The sequence below is a fragment of the Scyliorhinus torazame genome, chromosome 7 (genome assembly GCF_047496885.1).
Source record: "Scyliorhinus torazame isolate Kashiwa2021f chromosome 7, sScyTor2.1, whole genome shotgun sequence".
In the NCBI taxonomy this organism is placed as follows: domain Eukaryota; kingdom Metazoa; phylum Chordata; class Chondrichthyes; order Carcharhiniformes; family Scyliorhinidae; genus Scyliorhinus; species Scyliorhinus torazame.
The window spans coordinates 87,337,542-87,352,180 of record NC_092713.1 but is presented as its reverse complement, the minus strand read 5'-3'; the positions used below and the strand labels follow the sequence as shown (position 1 = coordinate 87,352,180).

The 14,639-nt window shown below is 48.8% G+C and overlaps 1 protein-coding gene across 2 annotated transcripts in view; it reads right to left on the bottom strand.

The window, feature by feature from the left end:
• podn (podocan) overlaps window positions 1-14,639 on the bottom strand; it is a 94,606-nt gene that overhangs the window by 60,250 nt on the left and 19,717 nt on the right. For both annotated transcript variants that reach the window (XM_072511019.1, XM_072511018.1), the window contains one exon: window positions 14,540-14,604. In XM_072511019.1, coding sequence (XP_072367120.1) covers window positions 14,540-14,604 — 65 coding nt within the window. The remainder of the gene's footprint in view (window positions 1-14,539; window positions 14,605-14,639) is intronic.

The following is a 14,639-nucleotide window of genomic DNA, read 5'->3' as shown; positions in this document are numbered from 1 at the left end:
AATGTCTCTTAACCCATTACTTAACATGCAAGAGACCCGAGCTGTTCAAGTGAAGGCAAGCATCCAGCAGAGGGCAGTAGAGCGGAGCTGCTGATTGGCTGTTGAGGGGGAAATTTGTATATGTTCATTGTGGTCACCGTAACATGAAGGTGGTTTGTTGTGGAGGACTGCTGTCAAGTGACACTTGACAAGTGACTGCTGGGTAAGTAGTAAAGATTTAAATTCTTTGCGTAGGCCCATAAAAGCTGATTGTTATTTTCGTGCGAGGCGCAGTGGTTACTGGTTAAGTGTTTTATTTTTACCTGTATTTAAGTAGGGCAGTTTCTAAACCCTAGACACTACACTTGTAGTGTCCCCCACCCTGTCACCTCCTTTAACCTAAGGGGTAGTGTGAATAACAGGTAAGGTCTTTCTTACTTTTTTTAGCTAGAGGGGATGGCAGGGAAGGTAGTGCAATGTTCCTCCTGCTAATGTTTGAGGTGAGGGACACCGTCAGTGTCCCTGCTGATTTCATCTGTGGGAAGTGCACCCACCTCCAGCTCCTCAGAAACCACGTTAGGGAACTGGAGCTGGAGTTGGATGAACTTCGGATCATTCGGGAGGCAGAGGTGGTTATAGATAGAAGCTTCAGGGAGTAGTTACTCCAAAGAATAAAGATAAATGGGTGACGGTGAGAGGGGCTGGGAGGAAGTAGTCAGTACAGGGATCCCCTGTGGTCATTCCCCTTAGTAACAAGTATACTGCTTTGGATACTGTTGGGGGGGGGGTCTTACCAGGGGTAAACCATAGGGTACAGGTCTCTGGCACAGAGTCTGTCCCTGTTGCTCAGAAGGGAAGTGGGGAGAGGAGTAGAGCATTAGTCATTGGAGACTCCATAGTTAGGGGGATAGAAAGGAGATTCTGTGGGAACAAGAGAGACTCGAGGTTGGTGTGTAGCCTCCCAGGTGCCAGGGTGCGTGATGTCTCGGATCGTGTTTTCGGGATCCTTAAGGGGAAGGGGGAGCAGCCCCAAGTCTGTGGCAGGGCAAGAGTTATATCTGGGGGAAAGGCAATTATGATGCGATGAGGCAAGACTTCGGATGCATCAGATGGAGAGGAAAACTGCAGGGGATGGGCACAATGGAAATGTGGAGCTTATTCAAGGAACAGCTACTGCGTGTCCTTGATAAGTATGTACCTGTCAGGCAGGGAGGAAGTGGTCGAGCGAGGGAACCGTGGTTTACTAAAGCAGTCGAAACACTTGTCAAGAGGAAGAAGGAGGCTTATGTAACGATGAGACATGAAGGTTCAGTTAGGGCGCTCGAGAGTTACAAGTTAGCTAGGAAGGACCTAAAGAGAGCTAGGAGGGGACATGAGAAGTCTTTGGCAGGTAGGATCAAGGATAACCGTAAAGCTTTCTATAGCTATGTCAGGAATAAAAGAATGACTAGGGTAAGAGTAGGGCCAGTCAAGGACAGTAGCGGAAAGTTGTGCGTGGAGTCCGAGGAGATAGGAGAGGTGCTAAATGAATATTTTTCGTCAGTATTCACACAGGAAAAAGACAATGTTGTCGAGGCGAATACTGAGATTCAGGCTACTAGACTAGAAGGGCTTGAGGTTCATAAGGAGGAGGTGTTAGCAATTCTGGAAAGTGTGAAAATAGATAAGTCCCCTGGGCCGGATGGGATTTATCCTAGGATTCTCTGGGAAGCTAGGGAGATTGCTGAGCCTTTGGCTTTGATCTTTAAGTCATCTTTGTCTACAGGAATAGTGCCAGAAGACTGGAGGATAGCAAATGCTGTCCCCTTGTTCAAGAAGGGAGTAGAGACAACCCCGGTAACTATAGACCAGTGAGCCTTACTTCTGTTGTTGGCAAAGTCTTGGAAAGGTTTATAAGACATAGGGTGTATAATCATCTGGAAAGGAATAATTCGATTAGACATAGTCAACACGGTTTTGTGAAGGGTAGGTCGTGCCTCACAAACCTTCTTGAGTTCTTTGAGAAGGTGACCAAACAGGCGGATGAGGGTAAAGCAGTTGATGTGGTGTATATGGATTTCAGTAAAGCGTTTGATAAGGTTCCCCAAGGTCGACTACTGCAGAAAATACGGAGGCATGGGATTCAGGGTGATTTAGCAGTTTGGATCAGAAATTGGCTAGCTGGAAGAAGACAAAGGGTGGTGGTTGATGGTAAATGTTCAGACTGGAGTGCAGTTACTAATGGTGTCCCACAAGGATCTGTTTTGGGGCCACTGCTGTTTGTCATTTTTGTAAATGACCTGGAGGAGGGCGTAGAAGGATGGGTGAGTAAATTTGCAGATGACACTAAAGTCGGTGGAGTTGTGGACAGAGCGGAAGGATGTTACAAGTTACAGAGGGACATAGGTATGCTGCAGAGCTGGGCTGAGAAGTGGCAAATGGAGTTTAATGCAGAAAAGTGTGAGGTGATTCATTTTGGAAGGAATAACAGGAAGACATGGTACTGGGTTAATGGTAAGATTCTTGGTAGTGTGGATGAGCAGAGAGATCTCGGTATCCATGTACATAGATCCCTGAAAGTTGCCACCCAGGTTGAGAGGGTTGTTAAGAAGGCGTACGGTGTGTTAGCTTTTATTGGTAGAGGGATTGAGTTTCGGAGCCATGAGGTCATGTTGCAGCTGTACAAAACTCTGGTGCAGCCGCACTTGGAGTATTGCGTGCAATTCTGGTCACCGCATTATAGAAAGGATGTGGAAGTATTGGAAAGGGTGCAGAGGAGATTTACCAGAATGTTGCCTGGTATGGAGGGAAGGTCTTATGAGGGAAGGCTGAGGGACTTCAGGCTGTTTTCGTTGGAGAGAAGAAGGTTAAGAGGTGACTTAATTGAGGCATACAAGATGATCAGAGGATTAGATAGGGTGGACAGTGAGAGCCTTTTTCCTCGGATGGTGATGTCTAGCACAAGGGGACATAGCTTTAAATTGAGGGGAGATATATATAGGACAGATGTCAGAGGTAGGTGTTTTTGAGAGTAGTAAGGGCATGGAATGCCCTGCCTGCAACAGTAGTGGACTCGCCAACACTAAGGGCATTCAAATGGTCATTGAATAGACATATGGACGATAAGTGAATAGTGTAGATGGGCTTTCGAGTGGTTTCACAGGTCGGCACAACATTGAGGGCCGAAGGGCCTGTACTGCGCTGTAATGTTCTATGTTTTATGTTCTATCTCGATAGCTGCAGTTCCTCGCGAGTAGAGTCAGGGTTTCCAGATACTCGTCCAGCGATTCTCCGGCGCGCTGACGGCGAGTAGTGAGGAAGTGCCTAGTGAACACCTCGTTCACGGGCTTCATGAAGTGCGCCTTGAGGGCTGCGACCGCTTCCTCGTATGTGGCCATTTCTCAATCATTACCGAGATTCGATGGCTCAACCGAGCGTGGAGGAGTCGCAGTTTGAGGGTCTCCGAGGGAGCTGTTGCTGAGGAGTCGAAGTAGGCCTCGAAGCATCGAAGCCAGTGTTCAAATATTTCCTTGGCTCCGGACGCGCGGGCGTCGAGTTCGAGCCTGTCTGGCTTTAGAGCGGCTTCCATGACGACTAATAAATTGATATACCTTCAATTCACAGAGAGGCAGAGAGTGCGAGTGAACATAAGGCTTTATTAGTCGTGACCTTGCCTAGCCAGAGTCGGTTTTGCAGATGAGTGCCACCCGCAGGTGGCCGGGTTATATATGGCCCCGGCGAGGGCGGAGCCAGAGGCGGAGCCCAACGGGGTTACAGTACAGTACCTGGAAGCAGCTCGTATCACCACTTCCAGGTCAAAGGTTACATTGGATGGATGCAATTGTTACAGTGTCATGCTTTACGGTGAATACAATCACCACAGACCCCCAAGAAACAAATCTTTTAGTATCCTAATTCCTTTCTCCTCCCATCTCCGGAAATTTCCATCCCACTTCCCTGGCTCAAATCTATCGTTCCCCCGAATCGGCATTTCCCTTGACCCTGCCCCCAACCCGAAGTGCTGTCGAAACTGCCTCGCAATTCTCAGCAAAGCTATTACTACCGGACTCTCTGAGTATCTCCCCGGGGCCGTCGAGAGCGGCGCTGTCGCTAGTGCCTTCAATCCCGACCCTCTACCCAAATTCTCCTCCATTCTGACCCATTGGGAGTCAACCCCTCTGATCCAGCTCCGTACCTTCTCCACATTCACTGCCCAGTAGTAATACATCAGGTTCGGAAGACCCAAACCCCCTGCCTGCCTTCCTCTCTGTAGTAGCACCTTTTTAATTCTGGTCACCTTCCCTCCCCATATGAACGAGGTAATCATCCCTTCAATCTCTCTAAAAAATGCCTTTGGCTGGAAAATTGGCAGGCATTGGAAAATAAATAAGAATCGCGGCAGCACATTCATTTTAACCGCCTGTACCCGACCCGCCAGTGACAGAGGGAGACCATCCCACCTTGCCAGATCAGCTTTCACCCTCCCCACCAAACTAGAAATGTTGTACCTGTGGAGCCCCTCCCCCATCTCGAGCAACCTGCACCCCCAGGTATCTAAAGTGAGTCCCTGCCTTACTGAATGGCAACCCCCCCACCCCTGCCCCCACACCCAGCCGAGATACCACAAAATATTCACTCTTGTCTGGATTTAATTTATATCCTGAGAAAGACCCAAACACCCCTATTGACACACTTGGTTCCGACACATATAATACCAAGTCATAGGCATATAAGGACACCCTATGCTCTATCTCCTCCCGCACTATCCCTTTCCATATCCCCAAGCTTCTTAATGCAATGGCCAATGGCTCGATCGCGAGTGCAAACAGCAGGGGCGACATAGGAAATCCCTGCCTAGTCCCACGGTGGAGAGGAAAGTATTCTGAGCTGATGTTATTTGTGCGGACACTGGCCTCGGCTCCTTCTGTAATAGTTTTTCCCAGTCCACAAATCTGGGTCCAATTCCAAACCGCTCTAGAACTGCCATCAAGTACCCGGTCAAACGCTTTCTCGGCGTCCAATGTCACAACCACCTCTGTTTCCTTCCCCTCCGCCGGTACCATCACCACGTTCAATACTCTCCTAATGTTCGAAAAGAGCTGGCTCTCTCTCACAAACCCAGACTGATCTTCACCTATCCCCTTCGGGAGGCACTCCTCTAGCCTACCTGCCAGTACCTTCGTCAATATCTTTGCGTCCATGTTTAAAAGTGATATGGGCCTATATGACCCACTCTCTGTCGGATCCTTATCTTTCTTAAGTAACAGGGAAATCGATGCCTGCCCCAAAGTTTGTGGTAACACCCCCTTCCCTATCGCCTCCTCAAACATCCCCACCATCAGCGGTCTCAGCTTATTTTTGAATTTTTTAATAATATTCCACCGGAAACCCATCCGGCCCTGCCACGTTCCCTGACTGCATCCTCCCAATTGCATCTTTTATCTCCTGCTCCACTATAGCCGCCTCTAATGAAGCCCTGTCTCCCCACTAACCTTGGGTATTCAGCCCATCTAGAAATTCTTGCATCTCCCAGCCTCCCCCAGGTGGCTCTGAACTGTACAACCTCTCATAGAATTCCTTAAGGACCTTGTTAATCTGATTTGGAGCTACCACCAACTTCCCTGCCCTGTCCCGCACCTGGACAATTTGCCTTACCGCAGCCTCCCTGCGGAGCTGACCTGCCTTCTCTCCATGCTGTACAATTGGCATACTGCCTTCCTGGTAGATAGTCGGTCAAAGCTCGCCTGGAGTTCCTTCCTCTTTTTCACCTGCGCTGGGTCCCTATCTTCTGCATACCTCCTGTCTACCTCCAGCATCTCATCTATTACCCTCTGACGTTTCAACCTCTCCTCTTTGTCTAGTCTAGCCTTGAACAAGATCACCTCATCCCCGCCTTTAGAGCCTTCCAGACAACCGCCTTTGACACCTCACCCGTGCAGTTAAAACCTACATATTCCTCGATTACTTTTTCAATTTTGTCACAGAACTCTCGATCCCCCTACAGTCCCACATCTAACTTCCACCCTGGTCTCTGTGCCATCCCCTTCTCCAGTACCATATCCACCCAATGCGGAGCATGATCTGATATTGCAATTGCTGAGTACTCCGACCCTTTAACCCCAGCCAGCAGCGTCTTCCCCACCATGAAACAGTCAATCCGCGAGTACAGCTTATGGACCTCTGAGAAAAACGAGTACTCCCGCTCCCTCGGGTGCAGAAACCTCCAAGGGTCCACCTCTCCCATTTCCACCATTAGCCCAGCCAGCGCTTACACCCCTCCTGACGGGACTAGCGAGCGTGGCCGTGACCCGTCTAAATTTGGCTCCTACACCAAGTTCCAGTCCCCCCCCCCCCACTATCAGTTTGTCTGTGTCCAAGTCGGCGATGGCCCCACACACCTTCTTTGCGAATCCCAATTGGGACCATATACACTTACCAGCGCCCCTAGCCTCCCCTCCAGCGCCCCTGTCACAATCACATATCTACCCCCCTGATCTGCAACCACCTTCTCCATCTGGAACTGTACCCTTTTGCTGACCATTACCGCTACCCCTCGAGCTCTTCCGTCAAATCCAGAATGAAACACCTGACTAATCCAGCCCTTTTTAAGTCTCACTTGATCCTTCACCCTCAGGTGAGTCTCCTGCAGCATTACTACATCCGCCTTCAAACTTTTAAGATTCGCCAGCACCCTTGACCTCTTGACTGGGCCTCCCAGCCCCCTCACATTCCACGTGACTATCCTAACTGGGGGTCTCTCACCCCGCCCCCTTCTTATCCACCATCATCAGACCACCGGGCCCTGCTCCATGAGCCTGACCCGTCCCTTTCCATTATTAACATCGAACCCCCTCTCCCCTCCCAGAATCTCCCCCCCTCCGCCTCCCACCTCGCGCTTCCCCTCGAAAATATCTCACCCAGTATCGATCCTCCCCCACCCACTTGCTCGCCTCGTAGGCCCATCGAAACCTGCAACCCAGGCTCCAATGTCCGCAGCCCTCCTCTCACCTCACCTCCGCTCACTAACCGACTTTAGTTAGCTAGCGCGGGTAGTCCCCCTCTCCCCCAAAAAGGCGTACTGTCCCTTCCCACTCAGTCCAAGAAGAAAAAGAAAATCAATCTAACCAATGCACTTCAATGAAATAACATATAACCGTTGCAACAAAAAAAAAAAGGAGCTAAAATGCCAATCGAACCAAACAAAAACTTAAACTCCAAAACAATGTGAAGTCAAATAAGTTACAATACAGGTCAGTGAAACGAAAGTTATAACATTTATACATTTTCCAGCTCCCCAATCACGGTCCCACAATCTCTCTTCCAGCTCCACTCCTTACTTCTGTCCCAAGCCTTCTGACTTCATGAACGCTTCAGTTGCCTCCACCGTTTCAAAATAAAATTCATTGGCGTTGTACATCACCTTCAGCTTTGCCGGGTATACCATACCAAATCGCAGTCCCTTGTTGTACAGTGCAGCCTTCACTCGGATGAACGCCGCTCATCTCTTTGCCAACTCTACCGTCAAGTCCTGGTAAATCCGAACTCTAGCGCCAGTCCACTGCACCTCCCGCTTCTGCTTCGCCCAGTTTAACACCTTCTCCTTCATGTGGTATTTATGGAAGCAGATAATTACTGCTCTCGGCGGCTCATTGACTTTGGGTTTTGGCCTTAACCACCGATGAGCTCGGTCCAGTTCATACCGGGAGGGGTCTTCATCCTCCCCTATCAAAGCCGCCAGCCTCTTAGCAAGGTATTCAGTTGACCTTGAGCCCTCTGCCCCTTCAGGCAAGCCCACAATTCACGGTTTTTGCCACCTCAAGCAGTTCTTCAAGTCCACAAGCTTTGCTCGGAGTCGTCTGTTGACCTCCACCACCCTCTGTAGTTCGTCTCCCATCAAGGTGAGCTGGTCACTGTGCTGCGACACGGCCTCCTCCACTTCCTTCATCTTTTCACCCTGTTCTCTCACCTCGGCCGATGTCTTTGTCACATCCACCCTCACCGGGGAGATCTCAGTGCGACCGCCATCTCCTTCCTCAATGCCTCCATGTGCCTCGCAAACTGCTTCTCCAGCTCCACAGCCATCACCTCAGTCATCCTATCCACTGTAAGTAGTGCGGCCCCACCACGCGGTCCGGCATCCACCATCTTGTCAGCACTTTTACTGGTCCTCTCCTTTGGTGGCGAACCCGCGTTTCCTCCCTTCTTTACAGCTATTTTTGGCATCCCTTAACCACTTAGTATTTTTCTCCTTCTTTCTTCAATCTCGAGATAAATAATAAAATAAAATAATAAAATAAATAAACAAAATAAAAAATTAAATAATTTTTTAAAAAAAACAATTTAAAAAAAAAAACTTTCCCTTTTAAGATAAAAAAAATATATTTTCAAAAATCAAAGTTCAAAACATCTCTTCTCCTGGGACCGGACTTCAAACATCCCAAACATTCATTTTCAGCAGGGGAGCCACCCGGTATGCGCTGCTCCCCCTCTACATCTAAGGGATGCCTCAGGCCACATTCCTCCCCCGCCACTTGCTTCGGGCTCGCTGCCCCTGCTCCTCCGGTCCCAGGGGTCCCCACTGGCTCGAAACCTGCCCGACCCGGTGCCTGTCCCTCAGGCCCCAACGGCCGAAGAAATCGCGACCTGCGAAACCACAGGGAAACCCCCAGAAAACGGCGAAATGCCGCCGATCGGCGGGAGCCCGTCTCCAGCGCGACCGCTCTGCTTGTGCGCGCCACCGGAAGTACCGCCTTACAGATATTTAATGCTGTGGCAAGGATTTTGGACCCAGAATTTGCCCTAGTGGTGCTGCTGCTAGGCCATGCGGTGGAGACGGCGGCAGCAGCAGCATCAACAGATACTCGAGGCGGCGGCCCATGAGTCAGACCCACCCCCCACCCTGAGAACCCGGCCGCCCATCAGGCTAGGGAGGGACCCAGAAGGGGAGTCCCGCAACGGCCCAGGGTGCACAAGCATTTTTAAAGCAGTTCCACACATACCATTGTTACTAAACAGTTCATTGGTTCGGTAGAGCATGTATGCTGCGTGAATTGGCATGAAAGTGCCATGGGATGGCATGGAAGAGATGGGGGGGCATGGCCGGGATTCTCCCCTACCTGGCGGGGCGGGGGGTCCCGGCTGGATGGAGTGGCGGTAACCACTCCGGCGGCGGGCCACCCCAAAGGTGCGGATTTCTCCGCACCTTTAGGGGCCAAGCCCTCACCTTGAGGGGCTAGCCCCACGACAGAGTGGTTGGCGCGCTGCCGGCTGGTGGGAAAGGCCTTTGGCGCCACGCCAGCCGGGGCCGAAGTGACCTCGCCGGTCGACGGAAGGCCGCGCATGCGCAGGAGCGTCGGCGGCTGCGGACATCATCCCCGCGCACGCGCGGGGGGGGGGGGGTCACTTCCGCATCGGCCATCACGGAGGCAATGGCCGAGGCGGAAGGAAAAGAGTGCCCCCACGGCACAGGTCCGCCCGCGGATCGGTGAGCCCCGATCGCGGGCCAGGCCATCGTGCCCCCCCCCCCCCCCACTCCAGGTCCCCGGAGCCCGCCCGCGCCGTCAGTCCCTCCGGGAAGGGAGGTGGTTTGATTCACGCCGGCGGGAATGGTATGACAGCAACGGGAATTCGGCCCACTGCCCCCTCATCCCCTTCTACCTGGTAAGCCCCCCTCCGGCCCATTCCTTGACATTGCCAACCTGGCACCCGTGCACCGCCAACCTGGCACCATGGCAGTGCCCCTGGCAGCCTGGCAGTGTCACCTAGGCACCCTGGCAGTAGCAGAGTGGCACTGCCAGAGTTCCCAGGTGGTATCGCCAGGGTGCCAGGCTGGCAGTGTCAAGATGCTCAGGTGCCAGATGGAGAGCCAGGGTACCACTCTGCCCTGTCCCCGACCACCCGGGGGTCTCCAATGGCCTGGGCGACCTCCCCAGGTACCATTATGCCTGGTCCACGTTTGCGTGGCCCAGTACTAAATGGCACTCTAGTGAAGTCTTGCAGATGTGGCCGCTGAGTTCCGGACACTGGGGAATCCAGCAAACGATTGTCGCAAATCACGCGTGAGGCCTTGCGGGAGGTTCAACGGCCTCGTCCTGACACCAAGTCAGGTGCAAAGAGGCTGCTGAATCATGCCCTTAATCTCCCTCACCCCCATTCCACCACAGTTGAACGTGTGAAAATCTGGGTCAAAGAGCCTGAAAGATGGTCTATATAACTCTTAAGCATCTACAAAAGATGGAAATGTAAACTTTGTCTTGGCTCATGCAACATAAGCTTAACCACAATGTAGAAATATTCTGAAAAAGCAACAAATAAATAACAGAGATGTTCTCAGAGAACAGTGAATATGAAAAGTTCCTGATAATCCAACCACAGGAGAACCCTCTGGAAAAAGTTATAAACGAATAATTTTATGGTCAAGTCATTGTGGAATGTTTTCTGTACTGCTTGGTCACCTGCCATGTGTTCAATTTATTTCATGAAACTGAAGCACATTTAGTTTTGGAACATTTTGAAACAATTTTAGTTTCCAGTAGATTTGTTTTTCTTTTCCCATTGCAGTTTCATTGAGCCACAAAAGCTCCCTGGGGTGAGAACAGCTTGAGGAACTAATCCCAGAGGCTGTGTTGGAGCTGTTACAGAGTGTGTGTAAAAGGTGGCAATGGATTACTAATTTCCCATCCTTATTGCTATGGCGATATCTGGTTACCACATGGCAAAACCACTCGACTGAACAGTTGAGATCAAGGTTCAAGCATGTTGAGGACCACAAGGGTGAACCCATGTCCCACCACAATGTGGTACTGTGCCAATGCACCACCCTGAAATCACTTCTTTTTTAAAAAACAAATTCCAATTCAGGGGCAACTTAGCGTGGCCAGTCAACCTACTCTGCACATCTTAGGGTTGTGGGGGCGAGACCCATACAGACACGGGAGAATGTGCAAACTCCACACGGACAGTGACCCGGAGCCAGGATCGAACCCGGGTCCTCGGCTCTGTGAGGCAGCTGTGCTTTTCATAGAATTTACCAGCAAAAGGAGGCCATTCGGCCCATCGAGTCTGCACCGGCCCTTGTAAAGAGCACCCTACCTAAGCCCACACCTCTAACCTGTCCCTGTAACATAGATACATAGAAGATAGGAACAGGAGGAGGCCTTTTGGCCCTTCGAGCCTGCTCCGCCATTCATCACGATCATGGCTGATCACCCAACTCAATAGCGTAATCCTGCTTTCTCCCCATAGCCTTTGATCCCATTCTCCCCAAGTGCTGTATCTAGCCGCCTCTGAATATATTCTAAGTTTTAGCATCAACTAGTTCCTGTGGTAATGATTTCCACAGGCTCACCACTTTTTGTGTAAAGAGATATCTCCTTATATCTGTCTGAAATGGTTTACCCTGAATCCTCAGGCTGTGACCCATGTTCTGGACACACCCATCATTGGTAACATCTTCCCTGCATCTCCCATGTCTAGTGCAGTTAAAATTTTATAAATCTCTATGAGGTCTCCCCTCATTCTTCTGCACTCCAACGAGAACATCCCAACCTAGTCGATCTCTCATCATACGACAGTCCTGCCATCCCTGGAATCAGTCTGGTAAACCTTCGCTGCACTCCCTCGAGAGCAAGAACATCCTTCCTCAGAGAACGAGACCAAAACTGCACACAATACTCCAGGTGTGGCCTCACCAAGGCCCTGTATAATTGCAGCAACACATCCCTGCTTCTATACTCGAAACCTCTTGCAATGCAAGCCAACATAGCCTTCTTTACCGCCTGCTGCACCTGCATGCTTACCTTCAGCGACTGGTGCACAAGGACACCAGGTCCCGCTGCACTCCCCCCTCCTAATTTACAATCATTCAGGTAGTAATCTGCCTTCCTGTTTTTGCTTCCAAAGTGAATAACCTCACACTTATCCAAATTATACAGCATCTGCCATTGATTTGCCCACTCGCCCTGCATCTTCTTCATAATTCACCCTGCCACCAACCTGGTATCATCTGCAAACTTTGAGATGTTACATTTTGTTCCCTCATACAAATCATTAATATATATTGTGAATAGCTGGGGTCCCAACACCGATCCCAGTGGTACCCCACTAGTTACTGCCTGCCAATTTGAAAACCCCAACTAACCTTTATTGGACACTAAGGGCAATTTAGCATAGCCAATCCGCCTAACTTGCACATCTTTTGACTGTGGGAGGACACCGGAGGACCCGGAGGAAACCCACGCAGACACGGGGGGAACGTGCAGACTCCACACAGACAGTGACCCAAGCCGGGAATCGAACCTGGGACCCTGGAGCTGTGAAGTAACTATGCTAACCATTGCGTTACCATACCGCCCTGAAATCACTTCTGAATTTTATTTTACCGCTGAATTCTTTCTATGGTGATAAAGTCACTCATTATTGTATTCAGAAATTCTAGACCCTAACTAGACCCACCTACCGATTTATATAATTCTGTTAGTTGAATGCTGTGTTACAGTGGCTCACAGTGGGCAGCACGGTAGCCTTGTGGTTAGCACAATTGCTTCACAGCTCCAGGGTCCGAGGTTCGATTCCGGCTTGGGTCACTGTCTGTGCGGAGTCTGCATATCCTCCCCGTGTGTGCGTGGGTTTCCTCCGGGTGCTCCGGTTTCCTCCCACAGTCCAAAGATGTGCGGGTTAAGTGGATTGGCCATGATAAATTGCCCTTAGTGTCCAAAATTGCCCTTAGTGTTGGGTGGGGTTACTGGGTTATGGGGATAGGGTGGAGGTGTTGACCTTGGGTAGGGTGCTCTTTCCAAGAGCCGGTGCAGACTCGATGGGCCGAATGGCCTCCTTCTGTACTGTAAATTCTATGATCTATGATCTATGAGATCATTTTATGGCATAAATAGAGGCCACTCAAAGGTAAGCCATAAACACAGAATACAAGAGTGAGTAAGGACAAAGTAATTCAGCTGTCGTGCCAGGCCAAGTGAGTTGAGTAGAAGAAGACTTGTATTTATACACCACCTTGACCTGTTGCTCAGAAACCTCTCATCTAACATTTAAAAGTCTGTTCTGTAGATAAACACAGTAGCCATTGTGTACATGATCGCAAAACATCAGTGAAATGATAGAGCAGCTAATCCATGCTTTGAGATACTGGGCAAGGAAGGAACAGGACAGTGGAAGAACTCTGCTCTTTGAACTGTCCTCGATCTTCAATGTCCACCTGTAGCAGTGGAATGGGAGAATTTCAGATGATTGTCTCACCCAAAGACAATCTGCTTACCAGCAGATTAAGATCCCTATTTATTAGCTTCTTATTTAGTATTTTATTTGTAATGTAAGTATTAATTTAGATATAATATAAGAACATTTACATTTTACTATTGTACCAACTATTCTTAATCTGAATGATTAAAAACACAGATGGCCCTTTAATACCTCCGATGTCTTTACGTGATGTAGCTTTCACTTCTGTTGAAGATTTTGTTCATTTTAACTTGAAAAACCTGTTAGTGAGGATTAAAGTTAGAAATTATGGGCAGATACAGCCCCTATAACTATATGCATTCTCTTTTGTTTGGTGACAGCATATACTCTTTCTGCTTTTTTGCCCCCCCTCTCTTTTTCTGGTCTCCTCAAGCCGTGACACCAACTGTGACATTTGGTCGACCCACGTCCAAATCCATTTCAATAGCGTTGTACGCAACCTGACAGAAAGCACCTAATGATCACTCTGCTGAGGGTATCTGCTCCCTGGGTAAAAGCCTCTCGCCTCTACTAAACACTCCCACAACAACATAACTGAGATCAGAGGTTGGGGTAAATTATGGGTGGAGATCAATATGCCACCACTCCATACCTAATCACATTAAATTAAAATTGTTCTGGAACTGAATGGAAGAATATTTCACACAGTTGAATCTACAAATTAGCTACATTTTAATTTGATAGATTATTAAAACTATCAATGCAAAATTAATTTTGAGCAAATTGATGAGTATCTGATTAACATATTTCAACATTCATATTAATAGAAACATAGCAAAGAGTTAAAGAAATCCAACTTATATTCTCTGTATCATTTTACTTTCTGAAAAATAGTTACTCTTGATTTCCAATGCAAAGAGAAATGGATGGTGCAAAGAGATTAGATTAAATTATAACATTCAATACATTTCACAGCTCTTCAAAAATGACAAATATCAATGACTCAGAACGCAACACTTTCCACTTCGATGCCAACATCAAGCACTCCTTATCTGGGCACAACAACTTTAGAAAATGTAGGGCACAGCACAGTGGCAAATTCATATACAAGATGAGATTGCTATTTTAAAATCATATAGTGCCAAATTATGGACAAATTTGGGCTGTGCTCTTGCAGCCTTTTGAACTTGGTTGTGACACTTCCAAATTCAATTCTTTCAGGGCCTCCATAGCCCAACAGGTAGATGAGGCTTTTATCCATGGGCTACATTTACATCTGATGCAAAGGGCAATACTATAAATCACTTTTGTTTGGCTTTTAATTCAATTAGATAAATCATATTCAGATAATCTCAGGAAAGTGTCTGAAATAATTAAAATCTTTTACCTTATTGTTTGCGAGGTATAAATACAACAAGTTCTCAAGAGAACAAAACGCATCATCTGGAAGCCCTTCAAAAAGTCAAACAATGGAAAATTCAATCATC